Here is a 24,083-nt window from a genome sequence, read left to right as displayed (position 1 = left end):
CGTCATCGGTATTTGATAAGCAGCGCACTTGATATCCAACGGTGACCCAAAACAGCAACATTTTTTAGTTTGACCTGACCTGGAAGGTCAATGACTGACCTGAGAAGGTAAAACTGGGTATCATTGGATTCGTCTCTTCCCAAAAATCTTTTTGGTCTTTACCGCTAAGCTCTATCTCCAACAGGAACGAAATGGCGCGGGGGGGTGGCAACCACCCCCCCCCCCTAGCGTTCTAGGATGGGAAAATGGCATGTGCGGGCGAGGTTAAACTCCAAAAAGTGAGCCGAAGTCATCAAAGGTCAGTGACATGACCTGACTTTCAGGTGACCTTAAAACCCACCCTAATGCATGGGGTCAACATCATATCACATGTTTGAACGCTTGAAACCACGAAAAGACTGCAAACGCGCGATTAATGCGAGCCGACATACGCCGAATCGCGATTACGGCCAAACATGGTCTTGAGAAATAGATCATAGGTCAGAGGTCATTTGGGGTAGGGTCATGGAATGTTCAGGGTAGGTGTAAAATTGATCAACTTGAGGGTACTGAAAGTTTTGTCGCGATCGGCCGCTTTTAGCGAGAGTTACTAGCGAAAACCCGAGGGGGTCCATTCGACCCTCCCCCCCCTATACGGGCGCATGTGGAATTGAATCAAAGATGATCGCTGGCATACGTAAGCCGAATCGTTATGCCTGCCTGATATGATCTCGAGAACAATGTCTCAGGACAGTGTTGGGTCGTTAGCGTTATGTAAATTTTCAAGGAAGGTCAAAATTGATTAGCTGGAGGGAGATGATTTTTTTTTCGCTATCCATCGCTTTTTAACCCGGCTGGACACGGGGGGTAGGTAACGTAGTCCCGGGGCGTTTCTCGCCCTCTCCTTGTCTAGCTTCGTAAATATGGAAGTTACGGAAACAAAAGTAGTACCAAACGAAATGCCCTTGCGAGACAATTCTAAAGCACCAGAGGTCAATTTTCGAGGTCAGAGGTCAAGGTCAAATGTAAAAAACGGCATATGTATAGTGATCTCAAAGTTAGCGTTTTAGAGGACCGCAGGAGGCAAAAAAAAAACCGGCAAAATTGGGTGTCAAACGAAAGACGAGAATCTTAAGGTTCTGAAAATGTGCTCAAAATCAAAGGTCAAGGTTAACCCGCGCCCCGTAGGGCTACCGGCGGACCCTACCACCCGTAAGGGGGGGGGGGCGTTTCGGCCCCCCTGAGATCTCGGAAATTTACCGGCCGATTTTCAAAATTCAAACGGCGATCGATAGCCCCACCAGGGAACTACCTTGTGACCAAATTTCATTGACCTAGGTCAAACCGATGACGTCACAGGTCAGGTCAAAGGTCAGATTTTCACCGTTCACAGGCATTTCAAGAAATGTGTTGTGAAATCGAGTAAATTGGGAAGTTATTGAAAACCGTCGATGGTACATTGTTCGTCAAATACATACCTCGCTATCTGAGGTCACTGATACCAGGTCAGGTCACAGAGGTCAGGTCACTAGGGGTCACAATATGAAAGTGTAGTGTGATACATGTTTTATGGTCCATTTGACATGACAAATGCGATTATGTGGGTCAGGCAGCCTTTGGAGTCAGTTAAGATTATGTTCCGGTGAAGGTCAGGTCAAGGTCAGGTCAAGGTCAGGTCAAATAAGGTCAAATTTCAAAGTTGATATTTTTGCATAAAAAGGGTATCCATTCGATGCAGCTCGTCACGGGGAGTCCAATGGTGGTCTTTGTTCTGCCCTAGGTGGTCTAGAATTGCCAAAAATTGAGTTTGAAAATTTGACGTCATCATTTTTGAACAGTTTTTTTCGCTATAACTTGGCAAAAAAGGGAGATATCGATCTGAAATTTGGTATGTAGATAGAAGACGGTAGGCACTATCATATATATTCCGTTTTTTCGAAACTCAAAAAACGTTTTGGATTTTTTGGCTAATATATCCAAAAAATTGCATTTTTGATTTTTGGGGGTCGAAACTCAAAAATTTTAAAAATCCGAGATAGCAGTTTTGTAGCCCTGTCAATTTTACACATTTTATGGTTGATCATTTTTCTGTATCTTCAAAGCTGTAGGCCTGACAGCTCTTCTCGCGAAGGTCTTTTTTGTGTCGAAAATGGCAGAACATGACGTCATTCTGACGTCATTTGTGGCCAACCTATCATAGCCTCTGGAAAAATCTTTGGTCACAATGTGTAAAATTGATGCCCGGAGGGGTCCTGAAAGTTTTGTGGCGATATCTCCAGCCGTTTAGGAGATATCGACGGAAAACGACAGGGGGGGCCGTTTCGGCCCGGCTACGGGGCGCGGGATGTCATGCTCAAAATTGACCTCAAACTTTGCACTTTTTGTACCTACATCTTGCGCAGGTACTAAATTCCAAGATGTTAAAATGTTTTGAGGCTTAGGTATCAGGCCCCTATTTGTGGTTCATCTTACGATACAAGGCTGCTCAAAGGTCAAGGTCACTGAGAAGAGTATTTTTGAAAGAAGCTATTTCACTGATTTAAGTTTGTAATAATAATTAGCACAATTTTGCCGTCCGGAGGCTCTAAATGAAGGCTTAGAGGAAAATAGATGCCAGACTCGTGATCAGCGGCTACGAATCCATCATAAACGACCTTTCATTTGTCAGGGTCAACCAAAGGTCATTCGGGGTCACATGAGGTCAACATAAAACTTGACCTTTTCCTAACAAAATATATATCATTTGACGCGGCTTGACGCAAATGCGTTGGTACCACTGCCGTAGCTCTAAGTCCATTTTTGTTGAAGTTATTTGCGAAAAAAAAACTAAAACCACAGAGCGGGGTCGTATACCTGACCTCTGACCTCAGCTCAGGTCACTAAAACTATTTTCTATTTTTCTCTAGGTCAAACACTACACAGTACACAACCGTGCCCGTAATTTGTCTTTATCTCTAAAACGCTATTTTTAGCAGCTAAATTGAAGTTCGCGTCTGTGACTCCGAAGTTTGCCGTGCAGGGGTCTAGAAAAAATGATAATGTGACGTCATCAAGGGGGCTATTTCCAAGTTTTTTTTTACCTCAGAAGATGTCAAATTGATGGGAAAAAAGCTGCTGAAAGTTTCGCTTCTCTATCCCTAAGCGTTCGGGAGCTATCGCAAATATTCGCCAGGGGGCGAACTCTCATCCCCCCCCCCCGGGCAGCGAGGGTTAAATCCGAGATTTGTTCGTGAAATAAACCGAGAGGCGAGAGGCATCCGTTAAAGGGGCTCCGACACATTACCGGGATCGGAGGATCCGACCAAAAAAGGTGCATCATTTACATACTGGGAGGCATATAACTAAGGAAGCGAAATTCTTAAGTAGTCGGGCCTTGACAAACATTGCAGGAGCACCGTTCCGCTCCCCGCCAAGACCCCGAATACGAGTAACCACAACACCGGACCAGCCGGCGCGACGAAGGGCGGCAACCACAGGTTGGGCGTTTTTCCACCAGGTGTCGGGCGGGGTATGACTGGCCGACGACGTCTGCCGTGGCCAGGTCGTGTCAGAATCGCGCCGCTAAGCTGCCCGAGGGCGGTCGGATTGAGCCCGTGCGCAGCGTGCGCGGATCTTTCACGGAGAAGAAGGAGCACCTCTCTTACGGGTAAGTGGGAGGTGTGGGTGAGAATGCCACACCGTTCCATGCTTCTATCCTCAGGATTCTGAAATCCTTCTCCTCTACGCCACAACCCCCTCCGGGCTGGACAGGCAACTTTATCTCATGCGGGCTGCTCCCTTGGAGCGGCACCGCTGCTCCTGAGGGAGCGCACCCCGTAGCCGGGTGCAGTGAGTGCCTTGGGGCTGGGTGGCCTGTCCTTTGGACGGGCTCAGCCCCGGCGACTCACTAGGGTGCCTGCCCAGACCAATGTCTCCCCCTAATTCCTATCATCCTTCCGGCTCTGCAATGGTCTTGTCGACCGAAAGGGCCTAACCCAACAAAAAAAAAAAGAAAAAAAAAGAGAATGCCACGCTGACCGTCGTTGTTGTCAGTGACTTCGGAGTGGTTGGATGAATGAGTGAGGCGAAATGAGCGCAATTTAAGCACTGAGTGAACTGAACTGTCCGTGACCACGTGCGGACCATTTTACGCGTGCATTATACCTACACTATGAAAATACTATAAACATTGATGTTAGGTATGCTATGTTAATATGCATAATGTATTCGCAATACGCGGGCAGGCTGAGGGATTTGGAACGCCATTCCTATCAATTTAATCCAGAATTTTGTTAACTTAAATAAGTTATTTTGTTATTCATAATGAGAATATCCAAACTTTTCTCAAAATGATTATGGCTGTTTAGTGTCAAACAGTTACATGAGGCGAAAATTGATGATGCCGATCTTTGTCTCATTTTACCAACTGTAAATGATGCCACGGAGAAATGCCAAATGAGAAGCTGAAAATACGTTTTAAAAATATCTTCTTAGAATATGTACAGCGAACTATTTCATTGCATACTCACAATGAAATAGTTCGTTGTATGTAGGTACATATTCTAAGAAGATATTTTTCAAAACATATTTTCAGCTTCTCATTTGGCATTTCTCCGTGGTATCATTTACTCCACTCAAATGAGGTAAGAAAACACACTAACAAGGTTGATGTGCATTTCAATCGGAGTTACTGTGGATGCTCTATGCATTCAAACCCCGTTTAAAGGGGCATGTACTTGCTCACATGTCGAGTAATTCTTCCCTGGATCTGCTTATAGTGGCTCCGACAAAGTGTAAAGAATCAATTACTTACAGAATTTCATAGCTGATGCGAGGATGTGATCCCTGTTAATGTGTATGAGAGCTTTCAAAAGGACAAGTGACCCGTGATACACAAAGCCAGCTTACCTGGTGCGGAGGTCACCAGGGGTCACCGGCCACAACAAAGGGCCATAAGCGATATATGTAGAACGAGCTCCCGCACTCAGCAAACACTGCTCAGTCAATAGACGCCGCATGGACGAGTGCATGGTTCGCAATGACAAGACGGCCAAGCCACATATCGAAAAGACCTTGTATAACGTCGAAAGGTCAAACTTAAGCCATCAGAGAGCCTCCCCGCCCTGCCCTTTTAGCAGGACTTCACTATGCTAATGGAAAGCAGCTCCATGCCGCCGCTGCTGAAACAAGCGGCTTGGCGCTCACGCGGCAGGCGTTGCTGCATCGAAAGGTCGCGCTGTCACGTTACAAAAGGTCCCGGCCACGCCGCCGCCATCGCTCACTTCTCATTGATTATCAGTGTGTCACAACCCACAACACGTAACAGAAGCGGTTACTGGGAAGTTGGAACCGATTGCCTCATAAATATATACCGTATGTCGTAAACAGACCGCTGCGACAGCCGATTAACCCGCGCCCCACTGGGGGGGGGGCTATTCCTAGCCCCCTCCCGTTTTTCTGCGATAACTTCCAAACCACTTGACGTATCGACGCTAAACTTTCAGTACCTTCGGCTGCATCAATTTGACACCTTGTGTCAAAGTTTGAACTTCGTAGCTACCATAGGTCGGCCGAAAATGACGTCAGAGTGACGTCATGTTCGGCCGATTTCGACGCAAAACATTGAACCACGGCAATCGCTCCCAAGAGCTCAGTTTTTAAGTTAGATCCAATTTCTTTGCATGAAAAGACTCAAAATTGACTGCGCTATCAAACTGTTATCTCGGATTTTCAAAAGTTTGAAAATTTCGAAAATTTTATATAATAATATTCAAAATTTATATTTTTATATTTTTTTTCAAAAAGTTTTTGACTTTTCGAAAAAACCGGAATATATGTGACAGAACGCATGCTTATGACTAACTCTAGAAAGTTTTAGCTAAATATCTTCGAAATGGCCAAGTTATACGCATTATTGCAAAAAAATTCACAATTATTAATTTTTCAAATCAATTTTTCAGTACGTTTTTGACATCGTACACCAATATAAATAACACCATCGTGTTCCTGAGCTCAAACTGCATCCAATAGACACATTTTTTGTTGAAAATTTTTAACTTCAAAATTTGACCTTTTTTTACCTGAAAGTGACCTGACCTAAGCTAAATTCGACTCAAAATGACCTTGAATGACACAGACGACATCAAATTCGAAATCTATGGCCTAAATGGACCATAAAACATGTGTCACGTGACCGACGCATGATATAATATTTCCATGACCTGTGATGACCTGACCCTGACCTGAAAATCAAAGTACAAGTTTGGTACCCTCAAGGTATTTAGAGCATCTGTTCACGAGTGTGTAAACCAAAAATGAGCCTGATCTGACTTGTAAGACGGCGGCCAGAGCCCAAAAGGTGAACAAGCCGAAATGCTAATAATTTTTACTTTGACCTGATCTGTGACGTCATCGGTGACCTTGAGGTCAATGAAAATAGGTTTCGCTCGACAGTTTTTCCAGGGCTATCAGACGCCGTTTGAATTTTGACGATCGGCCCAGTAGTTTCGGAGTTAGGAGGGGGGGGGGGGGGCTATGGAGAGCCCCCCACCCTTCCAGTAGGGCGTGTTATACGCAGACCCCAGTGGGGCGTGGGTTAAGTTTTGGGCGCCAGCTCGTTGTAGCTGTTGATAAAAAAGCGCACTAGGTGCCAGCTACTCAAACCCGTCGACAGGAATTCAGGTACTTGCTGCGCAAGATATTCTTCATAGCAAGATGATTATTGAATTCTGAGCACGCAGCCATCCATTCATCATTAGCACATTACCTAATTGATGTGAAAAATGGGTGGCTGTGCAATTACTAATTAGGTACTAAATGTTGAGAATTTGAATATTTTCGTTGTGCTCTTTTCAGTTACGTCTATAACGATATTTCATAAAGGCTAAGAGAAGCAGCTTAAGAAGGTGTAATTTTCGTAACTTTCATTTTACGTACAGCATTAAACTTTTTCAATTCCTTACATAAGTTGATCTCCCGAAGGTCCACCGCTCAGTAACCGCGCTTTCCCCACTGCTGAGCCCTGTGGGGCACCATGCGCAGGTCATGGCACGTTGCTAATAGGTGAGACTTGTTATTTCCGATCGCTGTGTTCGTTACCGCGCCGGTAATGTCACCGGCACACCGCTAATGCCAACGACGCGCCGGTAAAGCCACCAGTGCGCCGTTAATGCCACCAGCGTCCACCTCGGCGCTAATGGCGGTCCTCGCTGACGGTACAAATGACCCGTCAGAACCGCGGCCACCCAGGACCTCAAAGACTCCACAAAGGCTCTCACTAACAGCGGCCTCCTGACGAGGACAATTGTCACGACAATAGATAACGCCATTGAGCTGGCGTGTACTCACCGTTGGTCTACGCGGCAGCTGTCGTATTACATATATACCTATGTCTCGTTAGTGGTAAGACATGTCCCAATGGGGTTATATTTGGTGTAGGACATGGAAGATATCATTTGTTTTTGCTAGGCGCTTTCCAAAAATAGGCATTTTCTTTTGTTGTCGTTGTTCCATAAATGATAAGTGGTTACTATATGCTGCTAAGTTACCGAGTTGGATACATATAACAAAAGAGGTAGGCACTATTATGTTGGAGTTTCATTTACCAAACTGTCTTTTATGAGGGTCGAAAGTGTTTAAAAGAGCCATTTTTTTAAACAAATACCCATCGGCACACAGCAAGAAACAATAAGTAGGCTCGACAATTTTTCAGCCAAAATAATCAAGCCGCATGAAGCATAACGACGCATGTGAACGTTTGTTTTTGCACTTAGCAGCAGGCACAGGTGGAATATTTGGTACAGAGAGAACTGTCACCATTCCATAATGTGACTGAGTGGCTGTCTGCCCAGTTGCAATCAGTCGACATCGCTGAGGCGGTTGCTGAAGAATGAGTGACAACTTGTAACTTGTTGTCTGAGTTGCCATGGTAATGCTATGTCACTATGTGTATACTATCGTCGCATGTCGGTGTACCAATGCATATGAAATATGCATGCATGCGTACCACCTTTGATGCATGCCATTTTGGCCTCGTTGGTCGGTAGATGTAACTGCGGTTACTTTACGAAGTAAAATGTATAATGTTCTTACGTCACTAGCTTTGTTACTACAATTATTAGAGATACGGCTTACGTTCCAGGACCTATCACAAATGGTTCTTGGACGGAAGTGAGGTTGACAATTTTTAACTTAGTATGTTTTGCAAGTCATGAAAAAGAGTTATCAGCTTAGAAAGAAAATAACTATTATGCATAAACCGATTGAGACGATGACCTTTTTTGTACATTGCGCAATGTACATGTAAGCAACTTCTGCTGCGTTTGTTGAAGAAATGGACACCTGACATGCTTCCTTTTATCTTGTAACTTATACGTACTGCATGCTGGACAGTTTCCTGAAACATTGATTACGAGAACTGTTATGATGCAGAGTCAGGTTGCTATATTTTTTTGTCTGCAGCAACAAATTAGACACAAGTTATATAAGTGACAGCTTTGACCGTTGACGACAACTATGTGTAACATTTTCGTAATTGGTCGTTCATTGAGACTTATTACGATTGGTCAAGACGTTTCAAATTCCCCCTGACGTTCTAGCTATATCCATTACTCAATCCTATCACAGAACCCATAACGAGCCACACTGCGCTTGGCTCTGGGACGTAGCCGACTGCTGAGCGGCCGTTGTGGCCCTGAGGTGGTAGACTGTCCCGCATTACCAGGGTGTCGTGCGGCACAGCATCCACCAAGCCACACCGCAGCATTGAGCAATGCTGCCGCGGTACGTGGCTTATCTACAGCTCTGACGAAATTTCTTCTGACTGGTGGCACGGATGGGTCAATTAGTTCACCGTAGGACAATTGAAATGTGGAATGTGGATGACTGAAATGATTATTATGAGGTTTTGGCAGTGACTTTGAGGTTACCACTTCCAAATGGTGCCAAAATGCAGATGAGCATACCCGATGCCCAAACAAATTTTTATAAGCCATGGTTGGCTATACGTTCGAACACTTCAGCATGAAACTTATTTAAAGTATCATGAGTTATTAATAATTTTCTAGCATTGCATCTACACGTTTTTTTGCTTATTAGTCGATTTCAAATAAGAATTAATTGTGACGGACTGCATTCACACGTGGATTTCATACAGTCTCCAGACAGGCACCTTATCAAATGTTAGGTTAGTAAGGCAATAATCACTCAACGGTTAACTGCATGACGATAACCCACTTCTTTTGCAAGGGTCATTTGCAGAGGTTGAATAGCGTGCCGCTATGGCCTACTTTACAGTTTCCAAGGTTTAAAAAACGAAGGCCCTACTAAGGCTAATTGAATCCTTTCTGACTCTCCGACGAAAAATTTGCAGATTGCTTGCATTGAGACAATTCATTTCATCTGTATTACTATTTACTAAGCTCAAACGAACGAAAACTAAAGCGATTTTTAACTTTGTCTTACTTACCCAATTAGCATGAGGAAATCGGAATGCCATTGACATAGATACGTAATTCATCTTCAGTAAGGTAATTAAATGTTTAATCTGGTGAAATTGTTACATGAGTCAATTTTTCTAAATGCATACGGTCTGCGCTACGCTTAAAAATGATTTGCAATTTTCGATGAACGCTAATTTATAAAGTGCAAGTCGATACATTCCATTCATTTTTGAAACCGCATGCTTCAAACCAGCCTTTGATGCCGGCAATAGATAATAAAGTAACGAAACATCCCACAGCTCTCACTGAGCCCTCAGTTTCGCCATGTTTCACTATCCTTGTATTTACCGCACCTGGCGACTCTGACCATCTATTCCCTTCTGTTACAGACTGCGAGCTGACTTCGGTCGATGGTGAGGAGTATCAGCGTGTCTCCCGAGCCCTCCAAGGACCTGGAGATGCACGGCCACAAGGAAATGCACGAGCCGGCCTTCAGCCAGGCGTCGCCCTCCTCCCAGGTGCCGATTGTCGTCAACGAACACTCGGGCGTGCTGTTCGGCGGCGAGAACTCAGGTGAGGGTGCCGGCCTCGGTTCAGAGTGGCTGGGGGGAGGTAGACTTGGCGTGAGGACGGAGAAGAAAGGCGTCAACTTTGAATGGAAACAGGCTGAGTTGGAATGAAAAGAAAATAATGCTGGTAAGGGCGTGCTGACAAAAGTTTACGAAGCTGATGTAACCGAATGTGGTATACGGTTGATTTATCGATGATGCAATGATTCTGTTCCCAATATTTATCTGTATTTTACAGTTTTATTAATAATCGTGAACTTCCGGTATTGTTATTTTCAACTGCCCTTATTTTTAGAATGTCTTACTATCGTTTACTATTTTGGAATAACAGCCGCGATGCTGTTGTCATGGATCGAATTTTTGTGAGACTAAATTTAGACGTTTTGTTCTTTTTTCACCCAGCGCGATACGTGATTTATTTGCCGTCTTGATGAGCATTTTTGCCACGCATGCTTTCCAGTAAGGGGCCATATCGTTGTTATAATAAATGCAGCGCTTAATTCTCCGCGGGAGATTAATCGAAGGACCCTTGAATGCCAATATGTCTGGATATTACACTTATACGATATTGTTCATTCTTGACATTTGCTACGCGTCGCTTTTGATGAACGAATGATTGACTTTCGATAATTATATGAAAACCTCTGTCAATTTCCTGATCGGTGATTGCGATGGTAACAACACATTCATGCTAGCTTGCGTTGATTAAATGGTCGCTGATGATAACTTATATTACCATAATAACCAAGGCTTCAGTTGTTGAACAACCAAAGTAGTATATTTTGTCTAGCACACACTAGCATTTTGTCAAATTTGAAAATGTATGTTTTTCCATAAACTATTAGCTTTATTCTTGTAGCAATTACAGGATAATGTTTCAAACGAATGAAGTTCGACTGCGTCATGCATTGTTACGAACTTTATTCCGTTTGGACTTCACTTTAACATCACAAACAATCAACCGTAAGTGCCGTCACGCAAGGCAATAATGAGGCATAATTCAGCATATGAAAAGTGCTATTGCCATTCCCACGCAATGATAAACTCATGCCAGCAAGTACCGGCCATGCCAACAACTGCTGAAGGAAAGTTTCTCAGCCATTATGCGAGCGCGTGCCAACAGCCGCTCAGAAGACAAGGTACATTGTCACAGCCCTTCGTTCAGTGCCTGTCGCCGGCGTGGGCCGACACATTTCCCAGATGAGTGCCATCAGAACCGGCGCGCGGCCGGCGGTCAAGATCGCGGCACCCTCGGGTTTGGGTGCTGATCGATTGTTGTTAGGTGGTAGCACCAATACGGCGGCGGTCGGCGGGCGGGGCGTCGATGGGGGCTGGCGGAGGTGGCGGCCGCGGCCACCGGCACACCTGGCACCTGTGCGTGTCATCAGTGGTCGAGCACCCGCTGCCGCTGCAAACACGCTCCTCGGGAACGACTAGTGAGGCTGAACTCATAACCAGCGATGCAGAGCATCAAGACGCCCTACCGCGATGTCGGTGAGTGGACGACGCGCTCCTGTGTGAGTGTTTGGTCGTTATAGCTACCCACGGCGATGACGTAAAGCTGTCACAGCGCATGTCAATATCGTTAGTTCGAGGAAAAGGGCCGTGGGAGCCTGCGATAAGGTGTTTATAGAGCACTTGGCAGTATAAAAATGTCTCGCAGAAAATGGTTAGTGGATTGATGGAGAGTGAACCGAAGAGATCGCAATAATGGGTTATAATCGGTTTACGGCAAGCTGTTCGGAGGATTTTCGTCCACAGCAGCCGCACCAATCGAATTAACCCAGCTGCTTATATAAATGTGACCACAGCCGGCAACGGATTAATTCAAAACACCCTCAAAACAAAGATGCATCAGATTTGGCATTGTGCTCAAATCATTGGGAATGATTTGTTTGTGTTGGATAAGGATTTGGAGATTTTGGAAATAAGGAATGAAAAGTCTTCGACTCAGTTCTCACATATTTTTGTATATCCGCCGTATTTTCCAGAACAGGGAAGGAATATTGTATTTTTGCCTTAAATCCTGGGTAATTCTGCCCTTGCTTACAAGCGTAGCCATTGCGCTTACAAAATGAAATGGATTTCTTTCACCCGTGTCACATGTTCTTTGCAAAACAAGCAGTAGTAAACGACTTGATAACGTCGGCTGGAATGTAAATTTTGTTTCACTTCTTATGATTACCATCATGTCCAAGTCAGCACTACAGTGGGGTAGTACCGTGGTACCTAGTACACTATAAACATGCTTTGGCTTATGTTGATGCTATATGTAAATAGCAAAATCAGTGAACACAGAAGCCAGGATGTTTACTTGTTGATGTAATGAATAGAGAAACCAAAGCCAAAAGAAAAGAAAGAAAGCAAGCCAAAAGTCTTTTTGCTGGTGTATGTAACCCAGACAGGGTTGTATACCAATCAAGTCGATTGAATTGATTGATTTGTTTCAACGCGTATTTTGAGTTGATTGGATTGAGTCGATTGACTTTTCGAGATGACTGGTTGACTGACTCGTTTGACTTTAGCGACTGGTTGACTGATTTGATTCCCGAAAATTAGAGTGACTCGTATGATTGAGTCGATTGAATGGAAAGTTCAAATAAGTTTTAGTTGACAAAAAATAATGACACCAATTGATGACATCAAAGATCACAAAACTACACTGAAAACTGCTTGTCATCACAACTGCAATATGGGGTAGATGGCCAAATAAAGAACAGGGCCTAAACATGAACAGCCAACTTTGACTTTCAACTGCAAAGTGCAATAACTGCTCCAATCCTGGTGATAGAACCTGGCGATGCACCTACCTACCTTTCTGCACTCAGCAGGAAACGTGTTTTTTTTTAATCCAGATGATGAAGTGCAAGGCCCTATATACTAATAAAGTGTGATTAATTAATAATTCACATCTCCACATCTCCTCAGAAACAACCCACTGAACTCTATAAATATCTGAAACCCCTACAAAAATAACTGAAACAAAAGCGCCGTTTTCGTCTCGCTAATTACGTTTACGTACCTAATTAATAGCTAATTTGCTGCATTGTTAAATTTGCAGCAGAACGTTTGTTGATCTTGTTCTCCTGAGAGCCTAAGCATAACATATTTAATATATTTCATTTTCCTTAAAATATTTTACCGAATATTATTAAGTGGTTGTATTTCAAATGAAATAATAATTAAAACGAAATTGGTGTTGTACAACCGATTTATTTTATGATGATCTACCATACTACATGATAATCAATGACGTCATCTTACCAAAAAATCAAAAGACGTAAAATAAGGATTTATAAAAGCTTAGCATACTTATTGGCAAAACGTTTTCTTTGTTTCTTTGTTTTTCGAACCAATGACATCAGTACCTACTGGACCTATGGCGAAGAGAGTAATGACATCCCCCTGCCATTTCCTTTAAGATATATTTTTAATCCTCATCCCTATCCCCCAGTCCTAACAGTTTCAAATTGTATTGCAATAAAATGTTTTGAATTCTTCACATAAGTACCTAACATTAACCCGGTTTACATAGCATATTTGACGAGGCTCTAGCTCGTTAATTTGGCGATAATTTCGTTGCAGTGGTCTTCAAATATTTAGAGGGGATCATTTTGTAAATTGTTAAGCACCATTGGCATCTTTTGCAACATCACGGACGGAGATATAAGCTTGCAACAAACCCTATGTAAACCGGGTTATTGACATGCCACGTCCAGAGTCGTGGATCGCTAAATACTTCAAATCTCTTCCTTCCCAATCTGACAACATCCCACGTCTCAAATGCACATTGTGTTGAAAGATTTTTCAGGCTGCCCGTCAGTCTCTGTCTAACCGAAACCGTCACATGCAGGTAAGATATTTATTTCTATTTCCCTATGGTTAATATGTTATTAATGCATACCTATTATCCATTAAAATAGACATGGTGTAGGGTAAATGGCCAAATCACGAACACTGCCAAAATCCGAGCAGCCAACTTTCAACTGCAATATCTGATGTTTAGTGAAAATGGAGTTGGAATATGGCCAAAATTAAATTGACAACTTTTAGGTGAAAGGTGGTGATTTGGGTTAAAGGGAGATAATGAGCTTCCTTTTTTCTAAAAAAAAAATTTATTCGATATCCATGCTATTTTTACTGTGGTTTCTATAAAATATGAAAATTTCCTAGCACATTTTCGTATGTGAAAAATGATTTTTATTGTTGCAAAAAAGAAGCAGTACTTTCAGTACTTGCAACACCCACCGAAATGCGTTGTCCTTCTCTATAAAAAGTCGCAGTGTATGGCGCTTTTGTTTCAAACAGCGACGCTTGGGTTTTTGTTTATGTTACCGTGTGTTTATGTTGTGAGCTTGGTTGTCAGTGTCGTGTGTAGGGCGTTGGTTGTAGGTGCGTAGTACCCTACAACCAACGTGTATAGGTACTGTGGCCATTCAAATAAGATGGAACGCAGTTACGAAATTTATGTCATCCGGTACACATGTATTTCGACTCACTGGTATTCTAAGAAAGGTAATGTATTTGTATCAATATATGAAAAGAATCTTTTGACATACTGACTAATGAAATAACTTATACCATATTCTTCCAAAAATAAAGAGCAAGACTGCTGTCATTCGTTCCTTATTACGGAGCGAGCGAAGCGAGCGGAGTCTCATACTGAATTAAAATCCTGAGTATGAGCGGCCGGCCGGCCGGCCGGCCGTGGGGACGCTCTTAAAAAGCTAATATCTTAGGAACGGGACATCCGATTGACAAGCGGTCTTCTTTACTGAATGTCACTTGGACGTAAAAGTTCTGTGGTGTGATGGCCACCATGCGTTCTTGCCAACCACCGCACGTGGCGCGTGGTAAAGTTGGACATTTTTTAAGAACCCCCAAAACTGCAACCTCAATAACGGCACAACGGTTGGGCCGATTGAATTGAAACTCGGTACACAGTTAGGTCTCCATCAGATAATTCATCTGCATGTGTTAAGGTTGGGGTGCTACAGCACGTGCGCACGTGCAGGGGGCGCTCCCAGATCTCGAGAACGGCTGGGCCGATAGCGCTCAAATTTGGTACACGGTTGGGGACCAGTTAGTAGGGTGCCGTGCAAAAGTCAGTTTGGACCCCGCTTGCACGTGCGCACGTGCAGTGTGCCGCTTCCAGATCTCGAGAACGGCTAGGCCGATTGCGCTGAAATTTGGCACATCGCTAAAGACCGGTTAGCCCGCGCCCCGTTGGGCTCTGCCGAGCAACGCGCCCCGTTGGGGGGGGGGGGCCATTTTGCCCCCCCCCCCTAAGATCTCGAGAACCACGCAACCTAGCGACAAGCGGCAAACGGTGTTGGATAGCCCTATCAGGGAACTACCTTGTGACCTAATTTTATTGACCTAGGTCAAACCGATGACGTCACAGGTCAGGTCAAAGGTCCAATTTTCACCGTTTACAGGCATTTCAAGAAATGCGTTGTTAAATCGAGTAAAATGCATTTCATTGAAAATCATCGATGGGGAAATGTTCTTCAAACACATATTTTGCTATTTGAGGTCACTGATACCAGGTCAGGTCACAGAGGTCAGGTCACTGGGGGGTCACAATATGAAAGTGTCGTGTGATACATGTTTTATGGTCCATTTTACATGACAAATGCGATTATGTGGGTCAGGCAGCCTTTGGGGCCAGCTTAGGTCACGTTTTGGTCAAGGTCAGGTCAAGGTCAGGTCAAGGTCAGGTCAAATTAGGTCAAATTTCAAAGTTAATATTTTTGCATAAAATGGGTATCGAATCGATGCAGCTCGTCACGGGGAGTTCAATGGTGGTCTTTGTTTTGCCGTACGTGGTCTAGAATCGCTAAAAATTGAGTTCAACAATTTGACGTCATCATTTTTGAACAGTTTTTTCGCTATAACTTGGCCAAAAAACGAGATATCGATCTGAAATTTGGTATGTATATAGAAGAGCGCAGGGACTATCACATATATTCCGTTTTTTGAAATTCGGAAAAATTTTGGATTTTTTTTTTATTTTTTCAAAAAAAATCAATTTTTCGATTTTTTTGGGGTCAAAAGCCCAAAATTTTGAAAATCCGAGATAGCAGTTTTGTAGCGCCGCCTTTTGTCTACTAGACCATATAAAGAACTTTGAAATTGCTTGATAACTGTAGATTTGGTGAGCGTTTCAAGATTGCATGTTTTTTGCTCATTTTTGCTCGAACATGACCTCAGTTTGACCTCAATAACTCCTGACCTAAGGTGACCTAAGACTTGAAATTTGGTGTGAAGGTGTCAAATTGATGCCCGGGAAGGTACTGAAAATTTGGCGGCGCTGCGCGCCGCCGTTTTTTTATTATTCAGGAAAAACCACAGGGGGGGGGCCAAAATGCCCCCCAACGGGGCGAGGGTTAGTAGGGTGCAGTGCACAAGTTAGTTGGAGGTACCCCCTCGCAATTTCGCACGTGCAAGGCCCATCCTCTCGCTCGCTCCGTTGGTCGCCCAAAAGGCGTTTTACTGGTTTAAAATGAGAAATGCTGCAACTAAATTATGTATTGTCCGGTACCTAATAATTAAAAGCATTCGTACACGTCGAAAAAACAAATGTATAAGAAAACCTTTTATTCACGAATCGACCATAAAGGCAGCAATCAATTAAAATAAAATTTTCAAATATCATTTAGTTTTTACTCACCGATTTTACTTAAACCTGCAAGTACTTGCTCACCCATCACTACCAAGCGCGGAGCGCTTGAGCTACTTCAACCTAAAAAACATGGTTATTTTTTGTGATTTCGGCAAAATGCAATGAATTTACATTATATTTATACATTTTCTACTAAAAAATGGTCCCAACTCCAATAAAGTGGGAAAAGGTCATAATCTCCCTTTAAGGGGCGAGTCAACTACTGGGTTATTTTGCACCCATTAAATGAAACTTCTGCTCCAATTCTACCCATTGAACCTCAATATCATGATCCACCTGTCCATCACTAGGTATCCTTCCTTATTACATAGAAACTTTGAATGGCATGGCAATTTATAATTTCAAATGACAATATTTTTATGTTTCTTCTGTAGGTAGGTAGGTAGGTAGGTAGGTACACCAGACTGCTATGGACACTTTTCCAAATTGGTGGGGCAAAAAACCTAATGTATGTCTTGGTTGAGTCGTTTGATTGAGTTGATTGATTCCTTTCATTGTCTCGTTTGAGTCGATTGAATCAATTCCCGAAAATTGTTCTGACTTGATTGATTTGATTGGTTTCCCAAATTTGTCGTGATTGAATTGATTGCTATTGATTGAGTCGTATACAACCCTGAACCCAGAAGCAATGTTTTGATGGACTAATTGAGTGCGATAGATCGCATGTATGATTTCAGATACCGACCCGTTAAAAACTCAGTCATGGGTGATATGTTGGATGGGTAAGTCTGCAAAACAAGAATCACTAGTCAGTTCCCAGCTGACCACATGCTGCAACTTTTCGCGGTAGCTATTAAAATGTCACCATCTTTCAGTACTGCAGACCGTAACTTTTCTACCGGCGACCGCTGTAGCTAGTGAATCATTTTCAGCCTCCTCGACCTTCAGCGTCTGAGCGGCAAAAGAGGGAGAGAGAGAGAGAGAGAGAGAGAGAGAGAGAGGGGGGGAGGGGGAGAGAGAGGGAGAGGGGGAGAGAGGGAGAGAGACAGAGGCCTGCCGCATCAAGCAACTTGTAGCATGTTGTTTGTTGAAGCTTGCAGCAGTTGGATGATAGGGTTGAATGCCCAAGAGACTTCGGCATCTCGTTCACATTTATTCATTTGTTTCTTTATTATTTGTTTTGGTCTCCCTGAATAAAACATGATGCTGTATGAATTCAACAATAGAGGAGCTTAAAAGTGAAATTAAAGTAAATAAGTATCCCTTCTTGAAAAAGTCACTGTATCAGCAGCGTTGCCCTCAGCAGTGCCCCCGCACGGATAATAAACATACGGTTACGATACATTATCACAAATAAGGCGTCTTTGGTTTTGTCTACATATTATATTAATTCATACATAACGTGGCCGGGTCCGGGGATAATTCCAACCACGCCTGGTGGGCGTTTTTCGGCCCCTCCATGTCTAACTCAGTAAGTAAGAGAGGCAGCGCGAGGGAAATAAAAGCGGTATCAAACAAAAGATCTCTACAAGACAATTCTAAAGCACCTAAAATTGTTTACCATAGGAGCGAATTTTCAAGTTCAGGGGTCAAGTTCAAATCCAAACCAGCAATATCAATAAGTAGTTAATCAAGCGATCAGCATTATCAAGTGACAACACTGCCTTAGCTTTAAGACACTTGTTGTAGTTACTTGCAAAAGAGTGAAAACCCTGCCCGAGGTCGTTGAACTAGCCTCTGACCACAGACCTAGCAAAACTATTTTGTATTTTCCTTTGGTTGGGTATATGTACACTGTAAAAAAATTAGCACCCTTTGGGTCATAAGTCAGAGTTCAATTTTCAGTACCCTGTTGGTGCTTAATGTATGCCCCAAATGGTGCTTACTCAAGAGCCCTAGATGCTAGCATTAGCACCATCTTGGTGCTCAACTTACACTCCAAAGAGTGCTTAGTTCAGAGCCATAGGTGCTAAATAGGTGCTAGCACTAGCACCGTTTTGGTGCTTTGGTGCTAAATTCACGCACCCAAAGGGTGCTTCATTAAGAGCCATAGGTGCTAAATAGGTGCTAGCACTAGCACCGTTTTGGTGCTTTGGTGCTAAATTCGCGCACCCAAAGGGTGCTTCATTAAGAGTCATAGGTGCTAAATAGGTGCTAGCACTAGCACCGTTTTGGTGCTTTGGTGCTAAATTCACGCACCCAAAGGGTGCTTCATTAAGAGCTCGGGTGCTAACATTGGCACCGAAGCACCCTAGCATGCGTCTAGCACCCAAAAATGTGCCGAGTTCAATTTTCAGCTCCTAGTGGGTGCTTACTGCCGTATGGTGCTACAGCGTAAGCACGTGCTAAGCACATGGGTACTTGACACCGACCTTCTCGAGCCTCTGGCGGAGGCCGGGACTTTTATTCGGAGCGGAGAAAACTTAGACGCATTTTGAAGAGTGGCGGCGAGGGACGTAGCCGCCGGCCGGGAGCCGAGCTAAATCGAAAGGAACAATGCGATTCTTAATGCCTACCTCATGCTGCAAACACGTTTAGTTGTTTAGTTGTTTGTCGTTTATTTATGGTAATGGACATGACGTATGACGGTTATTAGAGTTAAATTTAAGCACAAGCGTAAACTTCTTAATCACAAAGCACCTTTTTACAAATTAAAAAAAAAAACAACAACAGAATATCAGCACGTCCATGCGAACAGTGCCACAGGGCCGCTCCCCTGGCATTATAACATAAGCTGATAAATCACAACATATCGGCGCCGCTATACAGGCTGCGGCCGCCGCCCTAAACAGCCACGTCTGCCGTCAACCATGCCCGTAATAGATAAATGGAAAAATATGCCATCTGCATTCTGCAGTCTGCACTGTCTCTTTCACTGTAAAGATTATAATTCATTTCATTAGCCATCAGTTATCTGTCGCCTATCTGGTAAAATGTCGATAAAACTTTGCCTTATCAACCCTAAAAAGGTGTGGAATTACATCCATTATTATTCATAGCACGACAGCAGGTCAGTGCAAGCCCACCTTAGCACTCCGACAAGGCTGGAAAGTTCCCACGCAGCTCCTCCATTGATGCTCCGTTTCAGACTTCAGACTCGGTCTTCATTTCAGTTAAGACGACACCCACTTCAGTATTGTCACTCACGAATACCCGTATTCGCCTACAAACGACCAACACCATCACTGTTTCTATCACTGACCGCACGCACATGGACCAACCAACCCGGCCGAGCGCTCCCGCACAACTGACTTGACAAATGCAAATAGCGTCGCGAATCCCGCGCGCGCTTTCTGAATTCGCTGCTTTTTTTCGTACGACGTAAGCACCCAGATGCTGAACAAGCAAACCAATTAGCACCGAACGGATGCGATGTTCCCGCCAAAATCGATGAAGCATATTTTGGGTGCTTTCATCAGCTCTGAAGTTTGATCATGGTGCTTAAAACTGATGCTTAGATTAGCACCATCCGTGCGTTGGTGCTATTCTAAGCACCCTTGAAGCAGGGAAGTGCTTCAAGTGCGGGCAAATTGTCAATTTCGGAGCTTAGACAAGTACCTAAGAGTCTTAGACTGCTAAATGTAGAACATTTTAAGTGCAGGTTAAGCACCCAGGGCTCTTGTTCCAGAACCGCAGCATCCGACTACACTGTAAAAAATATTCAGTACCCTATGCAAGGTTTTCTAGATGTCAAAAACCACTACCTATATCATGCTAAAAAAACACCACATAGTCTGCTTTACCAGCCTGCCTCCATATGCATACTTTATAGACACCCTCGGTACACCCTATGATGTCAGGCTCTGGCGGTAATTTTACACCCTGGGGTGTAAATTCAGTGTTGATTCACACCCCAATTCGTACTTAAATTAGTATCGTATAGGGTTGCTGTCAAAAACCACTCCCTATATGGTACTAAACAAAAAAGATACTTTCTGCAGAGCCACCGGAAGTACCCCTTCAACACACCATCAGGTCAGCGAACACCTCAGAAATACGCTCATGTGTGGTAAAACAAAACCTTTATTACAGCACGTGTATGTATTATATAAAAACAACAGCAGTCATGCACTCTGAAACACTTGCAATTAAATGCAAATATCTTCGCCGAGTAAGACAAAAACGACCGCAGAACTGCCAGTTATACTGTGATTGGCCACAAAGATCACGCAACATCAACGTCTGGCGTCTGCAGAACAACGCTTCAGAAAGTTGCACCTAACGTCACATGTCAGCATTCTAAGTGGTGAAAACCCTGCGGTTACAGGCCTCCACCCTCCGCTCTGCTGGGCAGCACGCCTGGACAGGTCAGCTGCTGTTTTGTTGATAGGAAGGTCAGTACCTTTCCAGAAGTTATTTGTCCCTTCGTCGATGCCCATGACACACTTCTGGAGGAAGTACAGCAGATTCTTCACTTTCGCGGAAAATCAATATTGAACAGTGAACACACATGTGTCAGCACGTTTGCCGTGACAGCCCCTGCTTCAGTCTCAGCTGTGTAGACGTGCGGGTTTTGTGTCACCGTCAGTCCATAGGTGGCTGGCTGGCCTTCACGCCTGGCGTCGCTACTAAGCGACGGAGTGTCTACGGTAATTGGCGAGAAGTCGCGGGGGTGCCAGCCTGCCAGGTCTTGAACCGCGCCCCACATGCGACACCGAAAAAGAAGAGCAGCCGGCCGCAGGTGGGCACTACCGTGTGTCCTGCGAGCCGCGGGCGGGGGCGGCTACTCTACACTGATACACTCGCATTGTCAACACCATAGCACTCGATTTTTGCATTGTCAGCACTCAGCACACAAATTCGGCGGCACCCCTCGTCAGTGCTGCCACATCGCACGCACCTGCAGAGCCAACTGCCGGGACCTCGCCGACGCCGCTGGCGTCGGGACCCGGGCCGCTGATTGGCTGTAAGCGATGTTACGTCATCACTGTGTTTGAAAAGGGCGCGAAAACCGCCGTGTGACTGAAACACGCGATTACACCCCAGAAGCTACCTAAACACCCGCCGGGGAATTGCGATTTTCGCGAAAGGTGTTATTTTGCGTTTATATACTTCGAGTAGTATGCATTGCATACTCAAATGGTGCGGCTAGTAGTCCTGTTCTAACCGAGGTGTACGGCATCAGCCTATTAGAACGATATTGATACTAGGTGCAGATCCAGCCACCCTGCAACCACCTTGGGTTCTAATTATGTTTATCAGTGAAAGGTGCTATTTTGTTTCGTATGCTTCGAGAAGTATGCAATGTGTACTGAAATGGTGCGGCTAGTAGTCTTGTTCTAACCAAGGTGTACGTTATCCATCTATTTAAAATATCGACTTATATTAGAACTATATTGATACTAGGTGTAGATCCAGCCACCCTACAACCACCTTGGGTTCTAAATATTTTTTACAGTGTATAGCACACCGGGGTGCTAATCTTTTTTTACAGTGTATGCTAGGTACACAGCGGTACCTACTCGTAATTTGCTTATATCTCTAAAACTCTATTTTTAGCAGCTAGGTACTCGAAGTTCATTTCTGTGATGTCGAAATGTATCGTATAGGGGTCTAGAAAAATCAACCCTGTGACGTCAACCCTTTGCGCAACTTTTGACGAAAATTTTTGACCGGGACAGGTCAGGTCACGGAGCTAAGGTAACAAGGTCAGGCCGCTTTTGCACTAAATCGTAGTTTTTTGTGCTTTTAACAATGATATCGGTTGCACTTTGGCGTTGTTTGGGTCAAAAGTGAATGACATGGCACTGACACACCCTCCATTGACCTATTTAAGTTCAAGGTCAGGTCAGGTTCAGGTCAGTGACCTCTGGTGACCTCTTGCAGGGTTGATTTTACCGGGGCTTATTCTTCAATATTTGTCCTCCAGAAGATGCCAAATTGGTGGGGGCAAAACTACTGAAAGTTTCGTACTCCTATTCCGCAAAAGGGTTTTTGGTTTCTTATTGGTATCTTGGTTTTTGTTTGTTTGCCTTGACAACCAGCAAACAAAAACGCGCAAAATGTATGAGGAAAGCCTTATTGAGTTCACCAGCTTGAAACGTCTAAGAATATTACCCAATCAGAAGCAAGCATTCTGAAGAGCTTTACGCCGATTCGCGCACCATCTGCCCGTGTCGTCTCAACATGCTGCTTGCGGACAATCTTGAACACAATTTTAAAAAAGACGAATCTGTTAGGCGAATCCGTTCCCGTTAACTTGAAATCTAGGCTTTTTCTTGCTGACGTCGTACACCCCTGGTCATATCTGGTAAAGACCTTGGCGATCTGGTAAAGACCATCGAAATTGCTCTCTATCGCTGTCAATTTATATTTTTGAGACGAATGGCTCCGGATTATGTGGTTTTAGCATATAACGAGCAAAACTGCTATCTCAACTCCATTCCCCATGTTAGACATGAACATGTCCCTTTAAGCCAGCCTGCCTCGTCACCCTTCACTACAAACACTTAAACGATCCTTTCATAACATTCGTACAAATATTAGGGTTGTATGGTATAACATTAACAGTGCAACATATCTCAGTTTTTAGCTAAAAACCTTTAGAGGTGAAATAAAGTGCCGTCACGGCGACGCACGGCGGTGGAAAATCGAACAAGCCAGCGATCCAAAATATCATTTTTGCTCTATAACTTTAACAATATACAATTTTTGTTAGCATTAACCCTCGCCCGCACATGCCATTTTCCCATCCTAGAACGCACATGGGGGGGGGGTTGCCACCCCCTGCGCCATTTCTTTCCTGTTGGAGATAGAGCTTAGCGGTAAGATTAAAAAGATTCTTTGGGAAGAGACAAATCCAATGATACCCAGTTTTACCTTCTCAGGTCAGTCATTGACCTTCCAGGTCAGGTCAAACTAAAAAATGCTGCTGTTTTGGGTCACCGTTGGATATCAAGTGCGCTGCTTATCATATACCGATGACGATGCTGTTTTCTGGTGCCAAGCCAGCTAGAACCTCTTTGTCACACTACCCGACCAGATTTTTGCTGCTTAGGTCATTTCAGGTCAAGTTAGGTCAAGGTCAATTATATGTGTTTGTATGTCTGTGTGTGTCTGTGTGTATACTGATGTGTGCACCGATTGTTTTTGTGTCCATATTACATGAAATCATGATCTGAGAAGCTTTTACCAAAAATGCAGTCAAAAAACTTTACAAAAAGTAAATTCAGCTTGCCTAAAACGCAATTATCTTAGATGACCTAGGTTGACCTTGACCCTGACCTTGACACCTGTGCATCGTCGAACAACATCTTCCATGATAGGTGGGAGGTAAGACTGGCAAAAAAGGCCGAAATCAAGGTGTCAAAAGCTCACAAGGCCCACGGCAAACGCAAGATGTTGAGAATTGGCCATTTGGGTCATGAGATGACCTGAAAAAACAAGGTCATATCTCCGAAACCAAAAATTACATAAACTTGAAATTTTTAGTGGACATCAAGAAAGGATAGAGGAGCAGCTATACGAAAAATCAGCCTTCTAGCTCTAAAA

At 43.9% G+C, this 24,083-nt stretch overlaps 1 protein-coding gene across 2 annotated transcripts in view; it reads left to right on the top strand.

Moving 5' to 3' along the window:
- Positions 1-3,421: 3,421 nt before the first annotated feature.
- The window catches only part of LOC122393108 (band 7 protein AAEL010189-like), a 65,048-nt gene continuing 44,386 nt past the window's right edge, over positions 3,422-24,083 (top strand). Inside the window, exons 1-2 of one of the 2 annotated variants that reach the window (XM_043388749.1) lie at positions 3,422-3,625; positions 9,788-9,971. In XM_043388749.1, coding sequence (XP_043244684.1) covers positions 9,809-9,971 — 163 coding nt within the window. In that variant the 5' untranslated portion in view covers positions 3,422-3,625; positions 9,788-9,808. Of the gene's footprint in view, positions 3,626-9,175; positions 9,486-9,787; positions 9,972-24,083 lie in introns of those variants that run through there. The other variant, XM_043388748.1, reaches the window with a different exon arrangement.

This window comes from Amphibalanus amphitrite, unplaced genomic scaffold (assembly GCF_019059575.1).
Source record: "Amphibalanus amphitrite isolate SeventyFive unplaced genomic scaffold, NRLGWU_Aamphi_draft 000516F_arrow, whole genome shotgun sequence".
NCBI lineage: Eukaryota > Metazoa > Arthropoda > Thecostraca > Balanomorpha > Balanidae > Amphibalanus > Amphibalanus amphitrite.
Note: the sequence above shows the minus strand (reverse complement) of the source record. Positions and strands in the feature narration are given on the sequence as shown.